General features: G+C 32.2%; 1 protein-coding gene across 1 annotated transcript in view; it reads right to left on the bottom strand.

Moving 5' to 3' along the window:
- COL3A1 (collagen type III alpha 1 chain) overlaps positions 1 to 19,379 on the bottom strand; it is a 40,050-nt gene extending 20,671 nt beyond the window's left edge. The window contains exons 1-15 of the mRNA XM_056111888.1: positions 19,206 to 19,379; positions 8,615 to 8,817; positions 7,818 to 7,868; positions 7,255 to 7,368; positions 6,456 to 6,530; positions 5,164 to 5,217; positions 4,667 to 4,720; positions 3,926 to 3,979; positions 3,076 to 3,129; positions 2,869 to 2,922; positions 2,219 to 2,272; positions 1,558 to 1,602; positions 1,369 to 1,422; positions 746 to 790; positions 76 to 129 (exon numbers count right to left, since the gene is read on the bottom strand). Coding sequence (XP_055967863.1) covers positions 76 to 129; positions 746 to 790; positions 1,369 to 1,422; positions 1,558 to 1,602; positions 2,219 to 2,272; positions 2,869 to 2,922; positions 3,076 to 3,129; positions 3,926 to 3,979; positions 4,667 to 4,720; positions 5,164 to 5,217; positions 6,456 to 6,530; positions 7,255 to 7,368; positions 7,818 to 7,868; positions 8,615 to 8,817; positions 19,206 to 19,290 — 1,050 coding nt within the window. The 5' untranslated portion in view covers positions 19,291 to 19,379. The remainder of the gene's footprint in view (positions 1 to 75; positions 130 to 745; positions 791 to 1,368; positions 1,423 to 1,557; positions 1,603 to 2,218; positions 2,273 to 2,868; positions 2,923 to 3,075; positions 3,130 to 3,925; positions 3,980 to 4,666; positions 4,721 to 5,163; positions 5,218 to 6,455; positions 6,531 to 7,254; positions 7,369 to 7,817; positions 7,869 to 8,614; positions 8,818 to 19,205) is intronic.
- Positions 19,380 to 21,588: the final 2,209 nt, after the last annotated feature.

Raw genomic sequence — 21,588 nt, 5'->3', positions numbered from 1 at the left:
TAATTGCTTTCATGAAGCAATTCAATTATTCTATTGTCTCCAATATATTTTATAATTACAGAAATACATGTTTACCTTAGCACCAGGAGAACCAGGGAATCCTGCAGTTCCAGGGGGACCAGGTGGACCCTGACAAAATAAAATACAATTTCAAAACTTCTGATCAAGGAACTAATAATAGCTAACACTTGTAAATAAGCTAGTACAAGGACAGATATGCAGATAACAATAAAATTTATTGCTAATGAATGCATATAATATGGAAAAATGTGGCAAAACAAAAGGAGAATAAAACCTAAAGTTAGAAACATTTTATTACCCATTACTAGACATACACATTTTTTCCTACAAATGATTTAATTCTGAATTTTCATTATAAAAAAGAGCAACATAGTTTATTTTCTTTAATGATCTGTTAGTTGTCATAGCCTACACAGGCACACCGGATATTCACTTACATTTTAAGCACCATACAGGTAATAGCAATGGGTCAAATATAAGGAGTGCAATAGTGATTTTGTTTACTTAGTGGAATTTTTAATCGGTTACTTATGAACAAGGTTGAATTTGGAGTCTATTAGAATAATATTTTGTTAACATTAAGGAGATCATAATATATTCTTATATCTTCATATTTATATATAAATGTTATATGTTAGTATACATGTGCTGTATATTTAACAGTCTATAATCTTTCTATTGTCCTAACCAAATCTGGTTAGATTAAAAAGTAACTTAGACTTACTGGCTGTCCATCACTTCCTCGAGCACCATCATTACCTCGAGCTCCCTAAAAAAGAGATAATTATCTTTATTAAATATTTTTTAATTCTGAAATATTGTTCACTATTAATAACTTCTAAAAATAATATTTGGCTAATATTCTGAATCCATTTGACTTTTCCTTAAGCATATTTTGGCTCTAACATATATTATATAATATGCTTAACACTGTCTGTCATATTATATATGACACTGGAGTCAAAATGTAAAAAATCTCATTCATACAGCAACTTTGTACTGCAGATGAGCGTGATTCTGTGTTTTACTAAAATGAATGAGACTTTAATGACTCTAATGATAGTCAACACCTATCAAAACACATGCAAACCAAACCTCTAAAATATAATAACTCTTAAGACATTTATTTCTCTGAAACCATGGCCAAAAATTTAGGGAGCTAAATTTGAAAGACATTTTCTAGGAAATGAATTTTTCTTTTGCTTTTTACATATTGTTAATGATGGCTTCTCTTGTTCATAGTCCAACACCATACCCATCACAGTATGCCCATATCTCTCCCTTAAGGTTCCCAATGCCTTCCCTCTAATTCTGAACAGAATTTATGGTGTCAGGAACAATACTCACAGCGGCCCCAGGAAGTCCTGGTCGTCCTCTCTCACCAGGAGACCCTCTTGGACCCTACAGAAACAGATGAAAGGCATGGTTTTACTTTAAACTTGACATGCATAAGAACAGTTGAAGAGGCAACAAAGCAATCTTTGTGCTAGATGATTAACAGCAAAACTGAAAATTACATTGTAGAAATAGAATTACCATAGGTCCAGGAGCTCCATTTTCACCAGGAAGACCATTTTCACCCTAGGAACATATGACACATTAACCACTTTGTCTGACAAGAGCATAAACTAGTAGGGTTTTTTTTTTTTTTTGCACCACACCTGGTGATGCACAGGGGTTACTCTTGGATCTGCACTCAGGAATTACTCCTGGCGGTGCTCAGGGGACCATATGGGATGCTGGGAATTGAACCCGTGTTGGCCACGTGCAAGGCAAATGCCCTACCCACTGTGCTATCTCTCCAGCTCCTAAACTAGTAGTTTTAAAAGTTTTTCAAGGCAATTTCTGGAACCCACAGAAAAGATACACATTCTACAAAAATAAAAATTTTTGTTAGCCTTTCTTTATTTATCATAAATGCCAAATTCTGTGTTTTGAGAAATCAAAGAAGAAACAGAAATAATGATTTAAGGATTCTCATTGATTTCTAATCTAGATAGTTCAAGCTACTTTCATCAAAGCCTTAATATTAAAAGTATAACAATTAGTCACTTTCTGAAATAGAAAATTACTTTCTGAAATAGAAAATTTAATCCAAATTTTAGAAAAAGTCAAAGCTCCAAATAGAAATCTTACATTGCATTAGTATTTAGTATTTCAATTAATTTCCTTATGTAATTAGGATTTTTTGATTCACCTTTAATCCAGGAGCACCAGTTTCTCCCTTTTCTCCATTTCGTCCATCAAAACCCTATGAAATATAAAAAAATTATAGGTTACTAAAATTGACTAATAGTCCATAATTATTGAAATCTTTACACTAATCTTTTTATAGCTAGCTTTTTCACATTACACTATTAGGATGGGGGTCTCTACAACACTGTTGGGGCCCAGAGGCACTCAATGTATTATGTGTGGTAGCACATAACACTGTGTTGAACATTCATCCAAACAATTTAAAGCAATTTCACATATATTAAAAACTTTTTAATTGATTTTATAGTAAAAATTATCCAACCTAATTGAAATGTATGTTTTATGCACTTGGAAAGATGCTGTAACTGGAGAGCAAAAAATATTAGTTTGTAGTTTTTATTTCTATTAAGTTGAAAAATTTTGGACTTGGTTCTCAGTAACATTTTCAATTTTTTTTACCTGGTAGTGAAGATAAGAAGATAAATGATCATTTTCTGTTTTTTTTTCCATAAAGCCAATGAATTTATGAAAACTAATGAAGTTAGTAGAAAAATATAACTAGTTTGAAGAATGAACCAGGTTGACACAAATTCCATTGTGTCATAAAATTGACAAGTAAAGCCTGATAAAGTCCATTATAAAATGACTTACTCTGTGTCCTTTCATACCAGGGAAGCCAGGCATACCAGCAGGGCCTTTGATACCCTAGAAACAATAAATTGAAAAGATATTAGAGAAAGTGCAAATATGATCACAATTCGGTAGACAAATGTCTTTGTTAGTGTAATTCAACTGAATTATATAATAATTTTCATGGCTCTGATTATTTCAATAAGTGCATTGAATTCTAGGACTTACAGGGGGTCCAGGGAGTCCTCTGTCTCCAGGTCGTCCTGGTCTTCCTGATTCCCCCTAAATGAAGAAAATAAGAATAGATATGTGCTTTTGGAAGGAAAAATATGTGACAGTCAATTAAGGAACAAATTTCTTTGAATTCTTCTCACAAAGGATTGATAAAAATTCTTGGACTAAGACTATGATTGTGAGACTTGGCTTTCTTCCACATAGATATAAGCTCTGAATAACTCAGGTGATTCATCACAAAAATATCATAAAAATATTCCACAAGAAATTAAACGAGAAAGTGATTTAATGTAAAATGAATCTTCTTAACAGTCCAAACAATATTTGAGGGTTTTCCTAGCTTGAATTTCAAAATAAAAATATATAGCTCTGCAGGTTCAACAATTAATATGACCTAAAATGTCCTTAAAGTATCACCTATTTGGGGGCCAGTTAATTAACTCAGAAGTTGCAACACATGCTTTGCATGCTCAAGGCCCCAATTTCTGTTACTGGCAACACATGGCACCCCAAGCCCCACCAGGTATGGCTCAATTGACTCCAATATCTAGAGTCCTAGCAGCTCTGTGTCAGTTAAAGCTCCCAACATCCAGCTGGCAAGGTAAGGCAATGCCAGGAGTGTCCTGGGGGCCCCTGAGAAGTTCCTTTAGGCAAAACAACATCAACAACAAACAAAAAACCCAACTCCCTAAGCAAACAAAACTTTTATAATTTTAAAGCGACATAACCTATTCTTTGAATAAGGCTTACTCTTCTTTGAAATTCTTACAGAAAATATATGCTATTTAGAAAGTCTTGTTAATTTTTTTCTGTATCACCACTCATTCCATTCTTAAAAACTTACATCTTTTCCAGCAGGGCCAGATGGACCTATAGCACCAGGAGGTCCTGGAGGACCCTAAAAAAAAGAAATAGAAGAAAAATTGTTTACAAATTTTTCTTTTAATATAGTCATATATATTATTTTTATTCCTGGGGGAACTTCTTTTTAGAAAATATCTTCAAATTTCATTAAAAGAGAAATAAATTAACATTAAAACTAAATTATATCTTAATTTTACTATTAATTTAACTTGATGAAAAAATTAAAATATTATGCATCTATGTTTCATATTACTTATGCATTTTTTATGCAACCAAAGAACATAAGTGTTTTGAAAAATTCAATTCATTTAATATCACATTTCTTGTTTTTTTACACAGTCATGTTATCTTGAAGGACTATTAGATTATTTTTATTTAAGCTAAATTAAGCTAAAGTATGAATTAGAATATTAGATATGAAGATTAACCGAGGAAGCAGAAACATTTAATGAAAATTAACAATTTTGTAGTGAATTTATTTACTAGGAAGTGAATTTATGTAGAAAATGGACAAACCAAGGAATTTCTTGTAAGTTATCTATATCATTGAAAGAGTCAAAAAAGAATTTGAAAATCAGTCTGTTATAAAAGTTCTATTTAAGACTATTAAATAGCACAATTTTAATTGGTGCTTCGTAGGAATCCATGGTTACACTTTATAATGTGATTGTTTAATATAGAAATGTCAACTTATTAAATGTAGATAATATCTGTTACTTACTGAAGGACCAGCTTGCCCAGGTTCACCAGGGGGACCTTGGTATCCTGGAGAACCCTAAAGAATAGAATAATACATGAATATTTTTATAATTTAATCTTCAAATGATTTAGTTATATGCTAGCCAATAAAAATTTGACTTGTAAATGAAATAAGTTTTCATTCCAGTTTTTAATATTGAAACCATTTTCAAATGACCATGAAGTTTGATTATTCTATTTCCTTTACTTCATTCCTTAGAAACAGAACTATTCCAAACATTTAACCATATTACTTATAAAGAAATGTAATTTTTCACCAAGGTTTCAACTATGAATATCTGTGTGTGGGGAGCAATTATATATGAAATTCCAACATCTTTGAAGGAATAATTAATCTCAGTTGGATTTCTATATGAAATAAGAACAATACATGCAAGGATAGAAAAATTACAGTAATATATGTGCTAACATGTATACTTAAAAATATATAAATAAAAAATACTACCAAACTATACTTACAGGAGATCCAGGATGACCAGATGTACCAGGGGGACCGGGAGGACCAGGAGGACCCTAGAATATAAATTAGAATGATTTTTATAAATTAAATTAATCTGAAATACAGATTCTCACACTAAAAAGAAGTCTTTATTTGGGAATGATAGGGACATGTTTAAAAATAAGGACAACTGCATCTAATTATGTAATAACTATTCATGAAAATGTTTGCTTTTTTGAGACCTATAATGACCATCTCAGTAAGAAATTATACTAAGAGAAATTTTCGGGACCACATAGTACAGAGGAGTGTAAGGTACTGTATAACATAGTTATGCTAGCATAAAGTTTACATATGCATTTGAAAACTACACATGTAATAAATATATATTTAAATGGTAATAGGATTCATTGTCATTAAGAATATAGATTAAACTAAAAAAACTTTTAGTGTTGCGCCATTCTATTTTTAAATACAAATCTTAAAATTTTAAATCAATAGACTGAATTATTTCTTGTAAACCCTTTTCTGGAATGTTAATGATAGTTGATTTTTAGATTAATCAAAATTTTTATATCTGATCCCAAAAATTTCACTGTTATTTGTGAATGTAGATGGATAATATTAAATGTTAATGTTTTTCTTCTGGTAAAGAATGATACAACAATACACTATCCTCCAAAATTATAAATTTATTAAATTATATTATCTATACCAATTTTAGGTGGCTGAATTAGGTTGATCATTTGGATCTGTCGACTAAAATTTTGACTTTTATGATTTTTGGAGTCATAAATATGTGACCCAATGGTATGGATAGTAATTTTCTATAGTCCCAGAGAATCCAGTGCAATATTTCAATTATATTTATGTACCTGTTACTGACAGTATAATGAGAACTTTTCCTAATATTGTTCCTCCTGATTCTGCAACAATGGTTATTTATAAAAAATTTTTGAAAATTTTTGAAAATGCATAGGAAAGATAGCATATTCTTTTTACTAAAATTACAGAATATATGAGTGTGGGGGCCTAATCATGAAGGTAAGTGGACCCCGCATATAGCCACTGGTTGTATGAAAAGTAAAGCATAAAATAAATAAAATGAGAACATAAAATGAAAGGCAATATGGAAATAAATGAATTAGGAGAGAATGATCATGAAAGTATGACTATTTTCCCAGATGTAAGAGACTTTCATCTTTTTTGTACAATTCCATAATACTCTATTATCAGAAGAATAAACATTCAAGACTTAACAAACTGGTAAGCTAAACAATGTTTTAAAATTCTGAGAAACTTTTGTACATACAGCTGGCCCAGGAAAGCCTCCTCCACCTCCTCCTCCAGCCTTGACATCATATGAATCAAACTGGGGAGAGTAGTTCTATAACAAAGAAAAATGATAGATATTATTTTTATAAATAGATAATTCTTTACAAAAACATTGAGAAATAGTGCATGCAACATCTATTATTCACTGATAGAAAAAAAAACTCTACAAGACGGAGGGTGTTATATATTATTTAATTATCTTGTGTAACATAGCTATCTACCTGTAGCTTAAGATATTGGATATGCTACAGAAATACTTCCTTCTGCAATATGAAAATCTTTCATCTAACTCCCAAATATTTTACTCCAATATACCTTTACTTAAATTATTATTTTTAAGCAATATTCACAGCTCTAAAAATATAAATCACAGACATTTTGATACTGAGTCTTGATATTATAGAATTTTACCTTCTGATTTTTAACAGAAAATTGGAGAGGACAACACATTCTTTGAGTAATGAATAAATTAAAAACTCATCTCCTGACTTATAGCTAACATATCCAAACATATTTATCACCAAATAAATATCCTAAGGAAAATAATCACAGAATAATGGAAAGATGTAGGTACGTATTGCTATTGCATTTCTTTGGATGAATTATAGACCAACCAATAGACCTGTTTGGTTACAACAATAAGAATGTTATTTGATGATATCCTTTGCTTCCTGTTCAACTAATATTTGAAAAACACTTTTTAACCTCAGAATGTGTATTTTAGAATTTTTCAAACCTTCATAAGTAGAAATTTCATTCTATTTTTGGGACATTACCTGACCACCAGTAGGGCATGATTCACAGATTCCAGGAAGGCCAGGAGAACCAGGGGATCCGGGTTGTCCTGGGGCACCAGGATCACCATTTCTCCCAGGGATGCCAGGAGGACCCTAAAATTTTAAAAAAAGCAGAAAGAATCAGTTATTCAATATAAACTATAATTATTGTTATAAACTTTATTATTACTCTAATTATTACCAAGTTATAGCTTCTCTGCTTTATATTATGAGGAATCAACACAAGTGATAATTTTTGTGGGAACTCACAAATTTGCTATTTAAATATTATAAATAATTTCAATATAATTTATTCTTTTGCATATTGACCTACATATACTTCAACCTGACAGTAGTAATAAATAAATTAAAATTAGAATATTTTCATATCTAACTATGTTTTCTATTTTTTTATGTCATTTAAATATAGGGGGTTTATAGGAAATCTAAGGGTGATAAAAGTTAAATTATGAAAGGTTTTTCAAAAGGAAAAATTTATAAATCAGATTATCCCAGAAACTATCATTAACCTTAATTCCTTCCACTGAAGAACATTTACTTACTGGATCTCCCTTAGGGCCTTGAGGTCCATATCCATTAGGAGCTCGAGTAGGCTAATGAATGGAAAATACAGAGATTAAATAAGAAAAAAAAGGATGGATTTTCCCATTAGGTGTATTTCAATTTGCATATGAACTTTTTATTTTATTTTATTTTTTATTTTTTTAAATTATATTTATTTATTTTTTAATAGTGAGGCACCATGAGGTACAGTTGTAGACTTACACATTTTTGTGCTTGGGTTTCGATTATACAATGATCAAACACCCATCCCTCCACCAATGCGCATTTCCCACCACCACGGATCCCAGCATCCCCTCCCCCCCCAGCCCCCATCCCACCCTGCCTCTGTGGCAGGGCATTTCCCTCTCTCTCTTTTTGAGTGCCATGGTCTGCAAAAGAGGCATTGAGTGGCAATCATGCTGGTCGACAGTCTACCCTCAGCATGCTCTCCCATCATGGGCGGATCCTCCCAACACCCTTTATTTGGTGTTCCCTTCTCTTTCTGAGCTCCCCCTTCCCCTAACATGTGTGGTTGTCCTCCGGGTCATTGAGTAAAATTCCTGGTACTAATCTCTGCCATACTTGGGTGTTAGTTTCCTATTTTGTTACAAACTTTTTATTTTAAATTGCATCCATTCTCTAGTTTCAAAATGGAATGTACATTATTTTACTTATAATTCAAAACAATTATTTGATAGATATATCTTTCATATCATTTTAAGCTCCTATGATATAGGAGCTCTTCATGCTCTTTAGTCTGACTCTAGATGTACTATGGCTTTTTCTTTAAACTTACAACTGTTGGAGGCTGTGGGCATACTGCACAACATTCTCCAAATGGGATTTCTGGGTTAGGGCAATCTAGTTCTTGATCGTCACATATTATGTCATCGCAGAGAACAGATCCTGAGTCACAGACACATATTTGGCATGGTTCTGGCTTCCAGACATCTCTATCCGCATAGGACTGACCAAGATGGGAGCATCCTCCGTCAATAGCTAGAAAATAAGTTAGAGGGTTGAAATGTGAGTTTTGTTCATGTCAGGATACTTTCTAACAACCAAGGTGGAAACAGTTTGAAGTGAATCATTTCTCCATTGTACAAATTTGTGAGAATGTCTTAATAGGCATGTTAAAATAAAAATCCATCATGAAAAAGAATATATTATTATCTGATTGGCTGAGTATTAAGAAACTGCTTAAATACTAGATCTGTTTAGCATCATATTTATACACTACAGTGAATTTTTCTTAAGGCCAATATATATTCTAACTTTATCTAGGTTATGAATTTAATACCAAAGAACCTCATATAACCACCTAAGGTAAATATTAATTGTGCACTTAAAAAGTTTTTGAGAGGGAGATTGCTAGAGGCATAATGGGCTAGCACCAAAGACTAAAGCAAATACTTTATATGAAGGTCAAAGTTTGATTTCTGGCAACTCATGGCATTCCTAATACCACTAGAAGCAACCACCACCCCACCCCAAACACTGAGCTGGAGTAGTCCCTGAGCATTGCCTTTTGTGATCCCAAAAATGCTTACGTAGATAAAAGAGGCTTTCTTGGGCAGGAGATAGCATTTGAAGAAACAGCCACGTTATACCTGTGTTAGATCTGGTTACTGAAGGCCAACACCGAGCCCAGCCTCTGCCAGGCATGGTGGTCCCAGGAAGGACACTGTTAGGCGTGTACCTCTGTGACAAATATGTCAGAGAATGGCCCTCAGACCTAGAACCTCTTTGTCCCTCCTTCACTGTTCCAGCCCCTCAAAATACACTTTTCTGACATGTTGTTAATCTTCAATTTAACAGTAGATGGGGCATTCAACTAGAAAGAGGATTTGTCCTTATCAATGAAAACTTTCCTATATTGTTAACCCACTTGAGAAATTCAGGAATTAACTCAGCAAGCCTTGAGACCATAAAACTCTTCCAGATACCGGGACACTTTAACAAAATTTACGTGGATTGAAAATCAGTGCTAACTCGGATGAGCAATAGTAGATCCACATATGTGACACATTACATTATCTATCCTATATTGAAGCAAAGAGGTTTCCAATTTACTGAAAGTAATGGCATTTAAAAGAAAATACTGGCAAGAAATAAGTAAAAAGTGGGGGAAAACATGAAATATGATCATGTGTATCTGTGGCCTAAAATGGTCAAAAATTTGCTTCAACCAAAATCAAACTTGGCTTTTGTTATATCTTAGGTGCTGAAATTTCAGGAACAATTAACCATGAATCAATTTATAATTCCTCAAAATAAAACTGGGACTCATAGCTAAAGCACTAGCTATGATTTGTGTTTAAATAGAACTATAGTTCTTGAGGATTACTCAAGATAGTTTGGCATGTGATTAAGTAAATAAATAAGTTTCTAAGCATCTGTGAAATTTTTGCGAAAAACAAAAAATGTACTGTTCAGTGTTTCTATTTTTGTGAAATAGCAAATTTTCTCATAGCCAAGATTTTTAAAATGTCTCTGAAAGAGACCTGCTTGGGTGGAGGTAAATTGTGAACAAGTATCCTTTCTGTTGCTTGTGGTGAAGAGACCTTTGAGTGGATCTTGAGATTTTTCTCTCCCTGGAGTCTATAAACACAATGGAAATCACTGTTTTAAGATTCCATAACTATATTTGTCCATAAATTATTTAAAATCATTTATGTCTATGCTAAATGTTTTGGGTTTAAGCTGTTAAGTGGTTTAAAGAAAAAATCACAGAGAAAGTAAAATTTCAGAACTTCTATATTCTACAGAAATTGCCTCTTTTGTTCATTTCTGTTTATGCATGTGCAGATAACTTTAGTGATCTTGTGCAACAACATTAATGAGACAAGAAGTCTAAAGCTCATTCTTATTTTGTGTTAAAATTCCCCAACAAGATCAATAGCTAATAAAAAAAGGTATCATTATTCAAGTTGTTAGGACATGAGAATGTGTTTATTTACAAAAGTTATTACATTCTTCTACCATGTTTGATACAGATCTACAAGAATATTAAAAAGACAGATTGATTGTAATAAAACAGGGAACTCAAGGCAATGGGGGATGGGACCATGAGAAAATGAAGAGATTTTGAAACTCTGGTGGAGAGACTGCTGTGTCTATGTCACTCTGAAGCTATACGATAATGATTTCAATACTATTTTAAATTATGGTACTTCAATTTAAATGAAGAAAAATAGTGCTTAAATATAATTAATTAATTAGGGTTTTTTTTTTGGTTTTGGGACCACACCTAAATTTGATTACTTTTGATTCTGTACTGAAGGATCACTCCTGGTGGTGCTTAGGACCACATATGATACCAGGGATTGAACCAGGGTCAGCTGCTTGCAAGGCAAGTATCTTAATATCTGCACTATCTCTCCAGTCCTGAATCGTTAAAGGAACATTCTTTCATGATTAGTGAACAAGAAAACTGAGTGCCAAAATGTTTACCAATATAAATAAAGTGGACCTATTTAAATGGTAGCATGTACACTTTGTGTGGATAAACTATCTTTTTCTTATAACTAAGAAAAGTAATAACCTAAGGGTCTGGGCATAAACTCTCTGTCCTCTAAATGGAACTTACATCTTGGATTTAAGAAGTTCACCAATTGTAAATATAGGTTTGAATGTTTTAAAGAGATCGATGATCATTTAATAAAATTTTATGAAATGTAGTCCTTCATTTTTGCATTGACTTCTTTTCTTCAAATTAATTATTCAATTTATTTTTGTGCTGTAGTTTTGGTATGAATCATCTAAAAACCTTAAATTTACTTTATATGAAATAATCCAAAAGATTAGTTTTAGCTCAAGATTTTTTCATTAGTAACACTGACTTCAGACTTTCAGGTGTTCACAGAATATTATTAGTGTACAACATGGTAGTTAACATATTTGAACATTGTATTACGTATTTGAACTTTGATAAAATTATAACTATTTTACAATGTATTTGTCAAATTATTGTGTTGCACTATTTATGTACTGTTTTAATTATATTTGACTAAAATGGACAATAAGAAAAAATAATAAGGGTTTATCATAATTGTTTTTATAGGTGTTTCTTTTAACAAATAATGGCTTTCAACAAATACAATCTGTTATAAAAATTAACTGTTGAATTATGTATATTATATACAAATGAAGTTAATAGTTAAACCTAAGTTAAATATCTCATATTATAATACAATCTCTTCTTAAGTTTTTAATGTAGCTAAAATTAACATAAATCTTAAAAATGGTTCCATGTTTAAACTTTATTGAGTAAAAAACAAAACCACTAATTCAAAAACTATACATGCAAACATATATTCATTGCATGAACTGTATCATTCTCATATAAGAGAAGGATGAGCACAGTACAATATGATATTTTGAGAGGGTGCATCTTCATAGGTTTTACTACAGTGCATTTTTGTAACTATTATTAGTCATTGTTAATTTTTTTTGTGTGTGTGCCACACCAAGTGATGCTTAGGAATTACTTCTGGTTCTGCACTCAGGAATTTCTCCTTGTGGGCTTAGGGGACTATACGGGATGCTCGGGATCGGACCCAGGTTAGCCATGTGCAAGGCAAGCAACCTTCTCTGTACTATCTCCAGCCAAGTCATCATTATTTATATATTAATGTGTCTTGTTAAAATTGATCATCATAGATATGTCTACAGTGCTAAATAGAGTACTTCTGTGGTTCGGTGATATGTGTGATTTCAGGCTTCCACTAGGGGGTTGAAACAAATCCCCATGATAAGATGAACTACTACAAAATGCTTAGATAGTTTAAGCATTTAGAAATAGAAAAGAAAATTTGGTTCATAAATATTTAATAACTTCATTTTAGTCTTTATTCCTTTGTATATTAACTTAGAGAAGCTTAATTAAAATATTAATTATTTTTGCAATGTTAAATAAAAGGCAAATAATATAATTTTATTAATAGATTAGTAATAGACTCAGCAGATTTTTATTGCTGTTGCTTAAAATAAAATTCCCTGCTCTAATTTTTAATTAATTTTCAATTCTGTCTCTTATGTCACTTGTTTCTCTTTATTTCATAATATAATTCTGAAATAAGTTTATAAATACATATATTTATTTATTTATTTCTAATACATTAGACTAAAATGTTGCCTTATTAAGACCTAACTTATAAAGAAAAATGAAGCTATCATGTAACATATCTTTTTGAGGGGCCACACCCAATGTGCTCTGGTTTTAACCCTAGTGGGGATTAAGGATGGTAACTTAATTGTCATCCTTAGTGTATAAGGATGACACATCATATATCTATCAGAATATCTTTAAAATAATGATACATGAGTTTTAAAAGGGGACTTTGCAGGAAATTTTTAACCTATATGAAAGGATAATTTTCATTAAAAAAATTCTCTTTTCATGAGCAAGATAGACTCTTTTTAACCCCTTTCTCCACTAAAACCAAGCATGAGAACCAGAAAGTGTTATCAATCATCATTATTATTATTTTTAAGTCACCAATAAGAAGTTTCTGTAAAGGTAAATATTATGATTAATATATCATCCTAAAAATAATTATAGAGACTTATAAAATTAAAACTGTTGCATATGTAATAATCTTTTTTTTACATAACGTAATCTGATTGGTGTCAAATTATAGTAATATTGGAGATCTTTATTATGGTTAACATGGCCGACCCGAGTTCGATTCCTCCGCCCCTCTTGGAGAGCCCGGCAAGCTACCGAGAGTATTCGATATGCCAGACACAGTAACAACAAAGTCTCCAATGGAGACGTTACTGGGCCCGCTCGAGCAAATCGATGATCAACGGGAGGGCCTTTACCTTTACCTTTTACATCTGACAATTTTACACATGAACTCTCATCATTAAATTACTAATTTATTCATTGCAGTAGTTTTATTGTTAGTATATTAGAACTAATAATGACACAATTTGTATGTCTCCTATATCATAAATGTGGTTCTGAGTGCTTCACATTGTTTGACTTAGTTGTACCACATGTCCTATGCATGAAGACAGCCCTAACTCTCATTTTTACAGATTAGAAATCTGACACACAGAGACATTAAGTAATTTCTCCAAGCTCATGTGATAAGAGTTGAAGTGAAAATTTGAATCTAACAAAGCTATCTCTGATATTGATATTTATAAAGTACTTTTAATGCTACATTCTATACCCTTTCTGCAATCTCCTGAGTAGGTTAGATTCAAAGAAGTCAACTTCAAAGCTTTTTTCCAGAATGATTTTGAAACCCTGTAATTTTAAAACCAGCCTGAAAAGCAGATATTTTTTAAATGGGAGTGGATGGATAACTGTTCTCTATCATGTCAGTTCTAACTGGCTTCAAAACAGAAAGATAGTATCTGTAGTTGAATCCTGCTGTTTCTTTTCTCCTGCCCCTATGGAGAAGAGTTACAGCCTCAAGGCCACTCAAATGACATCCAGACCATCATCAGGATTAAAGGTGCAATGAAGAATTCCAGTACATATTTTACCATATACAGAGAAGCAGGGCAAACAACTACAGCAACAATTAAAATAATGTTTAGGATTCTGTAGTTAATACAAAAACCTATCTAGAAAAGCTCAGTAACACACTTATTTGCAAAAAATTGCTAAATTACTAAATGAATCGATCAATATTCCTTTTATTTCATTAGAAGTTTCCCTTCTAAATTTGGACATTATGAACTTATTTTGCATCTCTGAAGAGATTTTTTTAATTTTAATTAGCTTGAGGAATACAGTCCCTGTTTGCCATCTTCCAAACTAAATACTGCAAAAACTAAATTTTCATTAAAATAAATGACATTACTCTGAATAAATACATTTCAATGCTAATTTTTTTTTAAAAAATTCACTGTTAGTGCTCTAGGTGTCAAAGAAGTAGTACAGAGGTTAAGGTCCTTGCCTTGCATGTGGTCGACCACATATGGCCCCCTGAGCATGGCCAATAATGATTCTCCAGTGCAGAGCCTGCTGTTAGCCTTGAGCACAGAGAATTTGGTCAACCACATTGTTCCCCTCCCCCACCCAGCTAAAAATCAATCAAATCAACAATCCCTGTTTGGATTCTTTTATCTTTGGTTTTTACATCTTTTAAGCACCTAAGGTTTTGTCCCTTACTTTGAACTTTTCATTTAATTTAATAAGATTGTGCTTTAAATGGCAGTTCTTGACCTCAGTCCTGGAAAATACAAGAGTTTTATTAGCTAATCCGAAAGGAATCCACTTCTGCTGTGTTTTCATTAAGCACAGACAGAAATTTTAGTGGTTAATATAAGTCCCAAATTGTAGTTAGCAAATGGTTTGTGTAAGAAAAGCTATCTCATTTTTTCCATTGCCATCTTGACATAAAACAGGCAAAATTTCCCCTTTGAAAACGCTAGATATTTTTTATATCCTACAACTCCCCTCCTAATTCTCTTTCTTTCCTTTTCTTTCTTTACTTTCTTTCTTTTTTGAGTATGGAAGCCAATAGGGCTAAGCCTTATTTTTCCAGGGCAAACTGTTTTACAAGAAACAGTTCACTGAGACGTTTCCAGAAAGTTATTGTAGATCTGGACGCTTTGTAATGTTCTTCATATCCAGCAAAGGCAATAATATCTTTCATCTCTAAAACGTTAGCTTTTAAGAAATCCACTGTAATCACTTCAAGGTGGTGATATCATTTGATGTTATAAAATGAAAGAACTGGGCTACAGAAATTTTGGATGTCTACACCAAAATCTGTCAGTGTGGGATCCACGGTCCTTCAGTAGATGGCACTCTTCTCTCTGAGTGACAACTCAAAATCTGATTTGTGCTTCAGTAAAAGTGAAAGGGGCTTTTCTGAGGTATTATATCAAAACTCCACTCCTAAAAAACTCCCAACCAGCCTATAGATCATGACCACAACTCTGAAATCTACACTTGTTAAATGTCACATAATCACTTCCTTTTCTTCTTCCCCAGAATTATTTGTGCTTTGTTTTTTCTTCTACAGTACTATTTAATCCCCAAATTTAATCAGAATATCCTTTTGTACATATGTTCTTACATCATGTGATATTGAATACTCCAGGTACACAGAAGAAATGCAAGTTATCATGAATGAAAAACACATTTTTCATTGATACTTTACTTAGAATATATGTTATTACAGAACTTATGGTAACATGAGTCTCTTGTTTAAAAAATATTTATCAATTCAAAGTTGAGTCTATCATTTTTCATTTCTGATATATATGTTATCTCATATACTTCCTAGAATAGCTTCCAATTTTTTTATTCTCTTTCAAGTACAAAGAGCTATAAAAATAAAATTCAGATATTGGGATTTAATGTGTGCTTTGTATTCTCTAGGTTGACAGAATTTTGTTTCTAGTCTTAGCTCTCATTTCTTAGGTATAAGATCTTAACTAAGAGCACTAAAATATATGAATAGCATGCATATTCTTCTAAAAAATTACTCATTACTAGTATTTTCATGCTACATGTTTTTCATTATATTCTTCATGTTTAATGTGAGGAATAGCACAAATAAGAAATTTTGAATATTTTTTGATTAGTTATGACTTTTTAAGTATAAAGGAAAATAGACTTATAACATGTTTGACGAACTGGTTTTCAGAATCCATTTGGAGCTACCTAATTATAAAATAGCAAAAAGTATGTATTTCATAACCATGTTGGAATTATTGGGTATAAAAGTATAAACTCAAACACTAGAATACTTTTATTTATAATGAAGTTTATCTTTCATTTCTCATAAAACAATATTAGTAAAATTGTTAGCTATTAAAGATAGCTATTAAATCTTCAGTGATAAAAGCATATATACCATAGGTCTATAACAGAGAATTGAAAAGTTTTCTAAAGGTAACGATACATAGAATTTTTTATCTGCCATAATATTCGAGTTTATTTATAATCACTGAACACTTACCATTATCACTATGTGTGTGAATCTTTAGCAATATTTTATCAGTAATATACTCATTTGCTTAGGAAAATTGCGTAAACTGTTCTTAGGGAAACATTACCTAATATTTAAAATCTACACATGTGATATTTCTATATATACTTACGAACTATGAAGTACAGCTGTGTAACTTTTATGTTGGCATTTCTCAGTTGAACGCTAGGTGGCAAGTCTTTGTGCTTAAATTTTGGCATGTTTATAAATACAGGAAATATAAAACAGATCACATTTCTACTTTGGTGAAATGGAATACAAGCATAAAATAAAACTTTTACAGATTTGTAAAATGACCAGAATTCTTTGTGAGAACATGATTTTTGCTCTGGAAAATTTTGGAGTAAACCTGACTTTAGTCATTAGAGTTGTACTATTTCTCTTTGTTATTCTCAAGGTAGGTAAAAGAAACTGTACCCCAGAACTATATATTACTGTCCTCATTGTTCTATATACTCAGCTACCTCCCAAGCACTAATTTACCAGCAGACATTTCTTGCAAAACTTATAGGAAAAATAAGATATATTGTCTTAAAATACTTAACCTTGTTTTTTTCTGGGATAAAAATAAGTTTTTAGATAAAGAAGAGTCAAACAAAAATTCCCTTTGCTTATTTAAACTTAAGAGCATAAAAATGTGTCTGAAAAGTTTCATAGGATTTATTTTTTTCTACAGCGAAACAGAAAATGAAAACAATATTAAATGAGACTTATATGAAGGAAAGACAGTAAAAGTATCAAAACATGGGCTTTTCTTAAAGAGAAGAAAATAACCACAATACTTGGAAAAATTCTAACTACTGAGCAATTGCTTGTATTTTGCCAACTCTGGAGCTGAAAGCAAAGGTTTGTAGACTTTCTGATAAATAGGAACTCTGGTAATTTTTCAGAAATCAGGAGAATTTATGATGTGGGACTGATGTGGTCATCATTTGGCAGACAAGTCCGGGACTGAATTGGAACATCTTCTGGGAGGCACTGATGGGAAGCAAAAGGAGAGGCATAAGAGAGGAAGGAGGGTTTAGAGATCTAGGGAAAGAAAGGGAGGGAGGCCAAAGGAAACAGGAAAGAAAAGTCCTAGAGGCAAGGGGAGGCCTCCTGTGGGTGAGGGAAGGAGAGATCAGTTAAGAGAAATGAAAAGAGAGGGACTTGCCTCTGAAAGGGTGGGGCGATGAGTGAGTGTGAGAAGGCAGAGGAGGAGGTCCTGAGAAGCCAAAGGGGCGGAGTGATAAGGCAGCAGAGAAAGGAAGAGAGAAGAGGTGGGAGGAGGAAGGGGAGTGAGGAAAGAAGGAATTTGGGTGTTTCTTTTCCTTTGTGGTACAGGCTGAATATATCTAAAGAAAGTTTACTGATGTCCCCCTGCTTCCATATATGACTTGTGAGAACATCAAATAATATCATACAGATATTTAAACCCAAACTACTTTCAGATAATCAGTTTTACACAAGCAATAGCTTTATATGTAATCAGTTTTTAATGTTCAAGTAGAGATAACTATGCAATTACTTCTAACATCTTCAATTTTGGCATTTAACTTTTTCAATTATTTCATGATGATGAGAAACATGAATTAAATATTTTAACTCAAATAATGAGACAAACGTTTTTAGCGAAATTAGAGCACAAAAATGATTGTATTTATTAGAAAATACAACTAACCAAACTTTTAAAGTCAAGTGGAACTGCTAGTATCTTTACCTTGTTTACCGAAAATTAAAAATTTCTTAATGGAAATATATTTTAAAAATATTTTCTTATTAATGCTTTTTAACTGTAAAACATGAAGAAAAACACTTAAGTTATTAGAAAACATTTATTATACAACCATGTGAGTGCTTAAAACAACAGAAACAGAAATTATAAAATGTTTTTAACATTTTGACCATATGTAGAAAACATTTAAGATAATATCTTTCTGTTTTGCAATTCTAATAATGTATAGTATTTTCCCAAGACTGTTCTCAGTGCATAACATTTTAAAAAGCATGATCTTATTGGGAAAACAACATTCAGCATTATATCTTTACAAAGATTCCTGCGTACAAAAAGAGAACATTCAAAGTATTACAAGAAACCAATAACTTCCAGACTGCCTAGGGAAACATTCCAAGATGTTAACAATCCAGGAGAGGAGTTTTATAAAGGCATTTTAAAAGTTCCCAGTGCCGTTAATGTAAAAACAAGGTAGTTCAAGAACATCTTTATCTTAAACAAAAGGAAGAAATAGAAATACAAAAATGACAATATTGTTTTTAAACAGATGTGACAGGCACCGTCAGGCTTGTGGTCAATTCTACGAATCACAAGTGGAAGCTTATGGAAGAAATTATCTTTTAGGAAACTCATTTTCCCTGTATACCTATTTGTAAGGAAAAGTTAAGACAAAAGCCCCATAAAGTTTCTTGAAATCAGTACCTACTCACCTTCGTGGGTCTGTTGTGCCAAAATAAGAGTGGGGTGAAGCAGAGCAAGAAGTAACCAGGTCCCCTTTTGCACAAAGCTCATCATGTCTAAACATCAGACATGAGACTCTTTGTGCAAGAAGGAGAAAAGGAAAGCAGTTCAAAGTAGCACCATCAGTTGTTCCCTGCCCTTCAGCACCGGGCCCGTCATAAAACTCAGCCACTAAGATTCCTTTGCTTTGGCCTTAAATAGGAAAAAGTTTGGCTTCCCTCACTTTCCAGCCCCTTTCTGAAATATGAGAACAGCACCCATCCCCTTAGCAGTAAAAGAAATGATTAATATTTCTTTTTCCCTTATAGAAGATGCAACTAGCAAAGGGAAAAAAAGAGCACATCTGGAGCTTGTGTGCATCTGTCTATATATAAGTTTAGTGCATATTTTAGTCATATATATGCTTGTGTAATTTAAGAATATGTATCAAAATTATTTTGCCTTGGGTTTTAATATAAGAATTAAATGCATGTCTTTTTAAAATTCCCTTTTATAACACTTAATGACTGTATAATTTTGAAAAATTATTTGGTTCACTTTTCCTGGGTAAAGCTAAATTGCAAACCTTATCTTCCTATGTGTTTTTTTTTTTTGAATATTGAGATTTTGCCAGAATCCACCCTAACTCAATTCAAATAGGGAACTGCGAAAGATAAACTGAAAGAAAAGTTTCTATTTGTTCCTTCCACTCATCCACCCCTCTGTGTTCTGGAAGTTCAATTTCAGGCAAATGTCAAAAGACTAAGTATCTGAACTATCTCTTGAATGGTTTATTAAAAATTAGATGATTATCTGTAACTGTTTTAATTCCACCCAAATTTAGTTAGTCAGCCAAAGTGATTTCTTCTGAGTTTTCCAATCTTTGGTTGATTGTGAAAGCTGAAACGGAGTTTTCTAGAGAAAATTTTAGACTTTTTATGTTTTACTTTGCAAGAGACATGACGAGAAGGAATTTATCAGATGAATGATCACAAAAGTACAAGAAGACCTCCTCACTTTATCTGAATTGGTATAATACTAGTTTAAACACTCCTAAATTTAGACTTTCATATGTACAGTTTCTAGACTACGTCGAGATTACTTTTCAATATGTTTCTGGAACTAGGGGGTTATTTCCAGGTCAAACCTGAAGAGGAGACATAATACTATTTTTTAGGTCTTTGATAAATTTTTGCAAGAAAAATATATTTGTGCACAGTAATCAAGATCATTTTTCACTCCCTATAATAATCCCATAGATTTTTTTCTTTATATTATTTAAGTGAATTTTTGATATTAATTTAGGTAACCTACATATAGTTTATTTTTTTCCACATTAATTTAACCATACCCAGATCCATACTTATGTACACAAATTTCTCTCTATCTTACACCAGTATATTGAAGTCACTTTTCTATGATTCAACTCAAATATTACTTTCTTTACACTTGTTTTCACTTTTCTCTTTCTCCAAACTCATGGTGCCCAATTTTTACTCAATTAATATCGTACCTATGCTATATGTATATCCTCAGGTATACATGTAATCTATAAGTATGATCATCTTGCTGCCCTACAGATCTACTTATTAGTTCACAAAGATGTTCCAGCATAGATGATATCACCTGATGGAAGGAAAATAGAACTAGTTGAGCCAATATTTGTGCATCTTCTGAGTACTGAGGGTAAAAACTTTATTGAATGGCAACAAGTACAAGCTCTTCTACTGAACCGTAGGAAAAATGTTGAGGAAAAAGATTATGATGTTTGGAAAGAAGAATGTTATATATAGCTTACTGTCTTCCAATAATCTTTGTCCTAAGCATCAAAATGCTTCAATAAAAATTTCCTTGTGCTCAAATCAATTCAGAAATAAGATTATTTTTCCTCCTAATGCCTTTAGTCCTTGTGTGCAATCGCACACACACACACATACACACACATGCACACACACATACACACACACAACCAAAATCTATTTATTAAATTGACTTACCTTTCTCTTTTAGGTGATCAAAATAATTGTAGTTTATTAATTTACTTCATTAAAAATTTTTAGTGTGAAAAATTAGCTACATAATTTAGAAAATATTTTTATACTTCAACATTATAAGTACAATTAAGTTTTATACTTATTAGAAAAACAGCATACTTGGTTCATTCATTTAAAAAAGGTAGTGGGGGGGCTGGAGAGATAGCACAGCGGGTAGGGCATTTGCCTTGCATGTGGCCGACCCGGGTTCAATTCCCAGCATCCCATATGGTCCCCTGAGCACCGCCAGGAGTGACTCCTGAGTGCAGAGCAAGCAGTAACCCCTGTGCATCACCAGGTGTGACCCAAAAAGCAAAATAAATAAATAAATAAATAAAAT

The sequence above is a fragment of the Sorex fumeus genome, unplaced genomic scaffold (assembly GCF_029834395.1).
Source record: "Sorex fumeus unplaced genomic scaffold, SorFum_2.1 ptg000014l, whole genome shotgun sequence".
NCBI lineage: Eukaryota > Metazoa > Chordata > Mammalia > Eulipotyphla > Soricidae > Sorex > Sorex fumeus.
The sequence above is the reverse complement of the archived record's forward strand: the minus strand, read 5'-3'. Positions and strand labels throughout refer to the sequence as shown.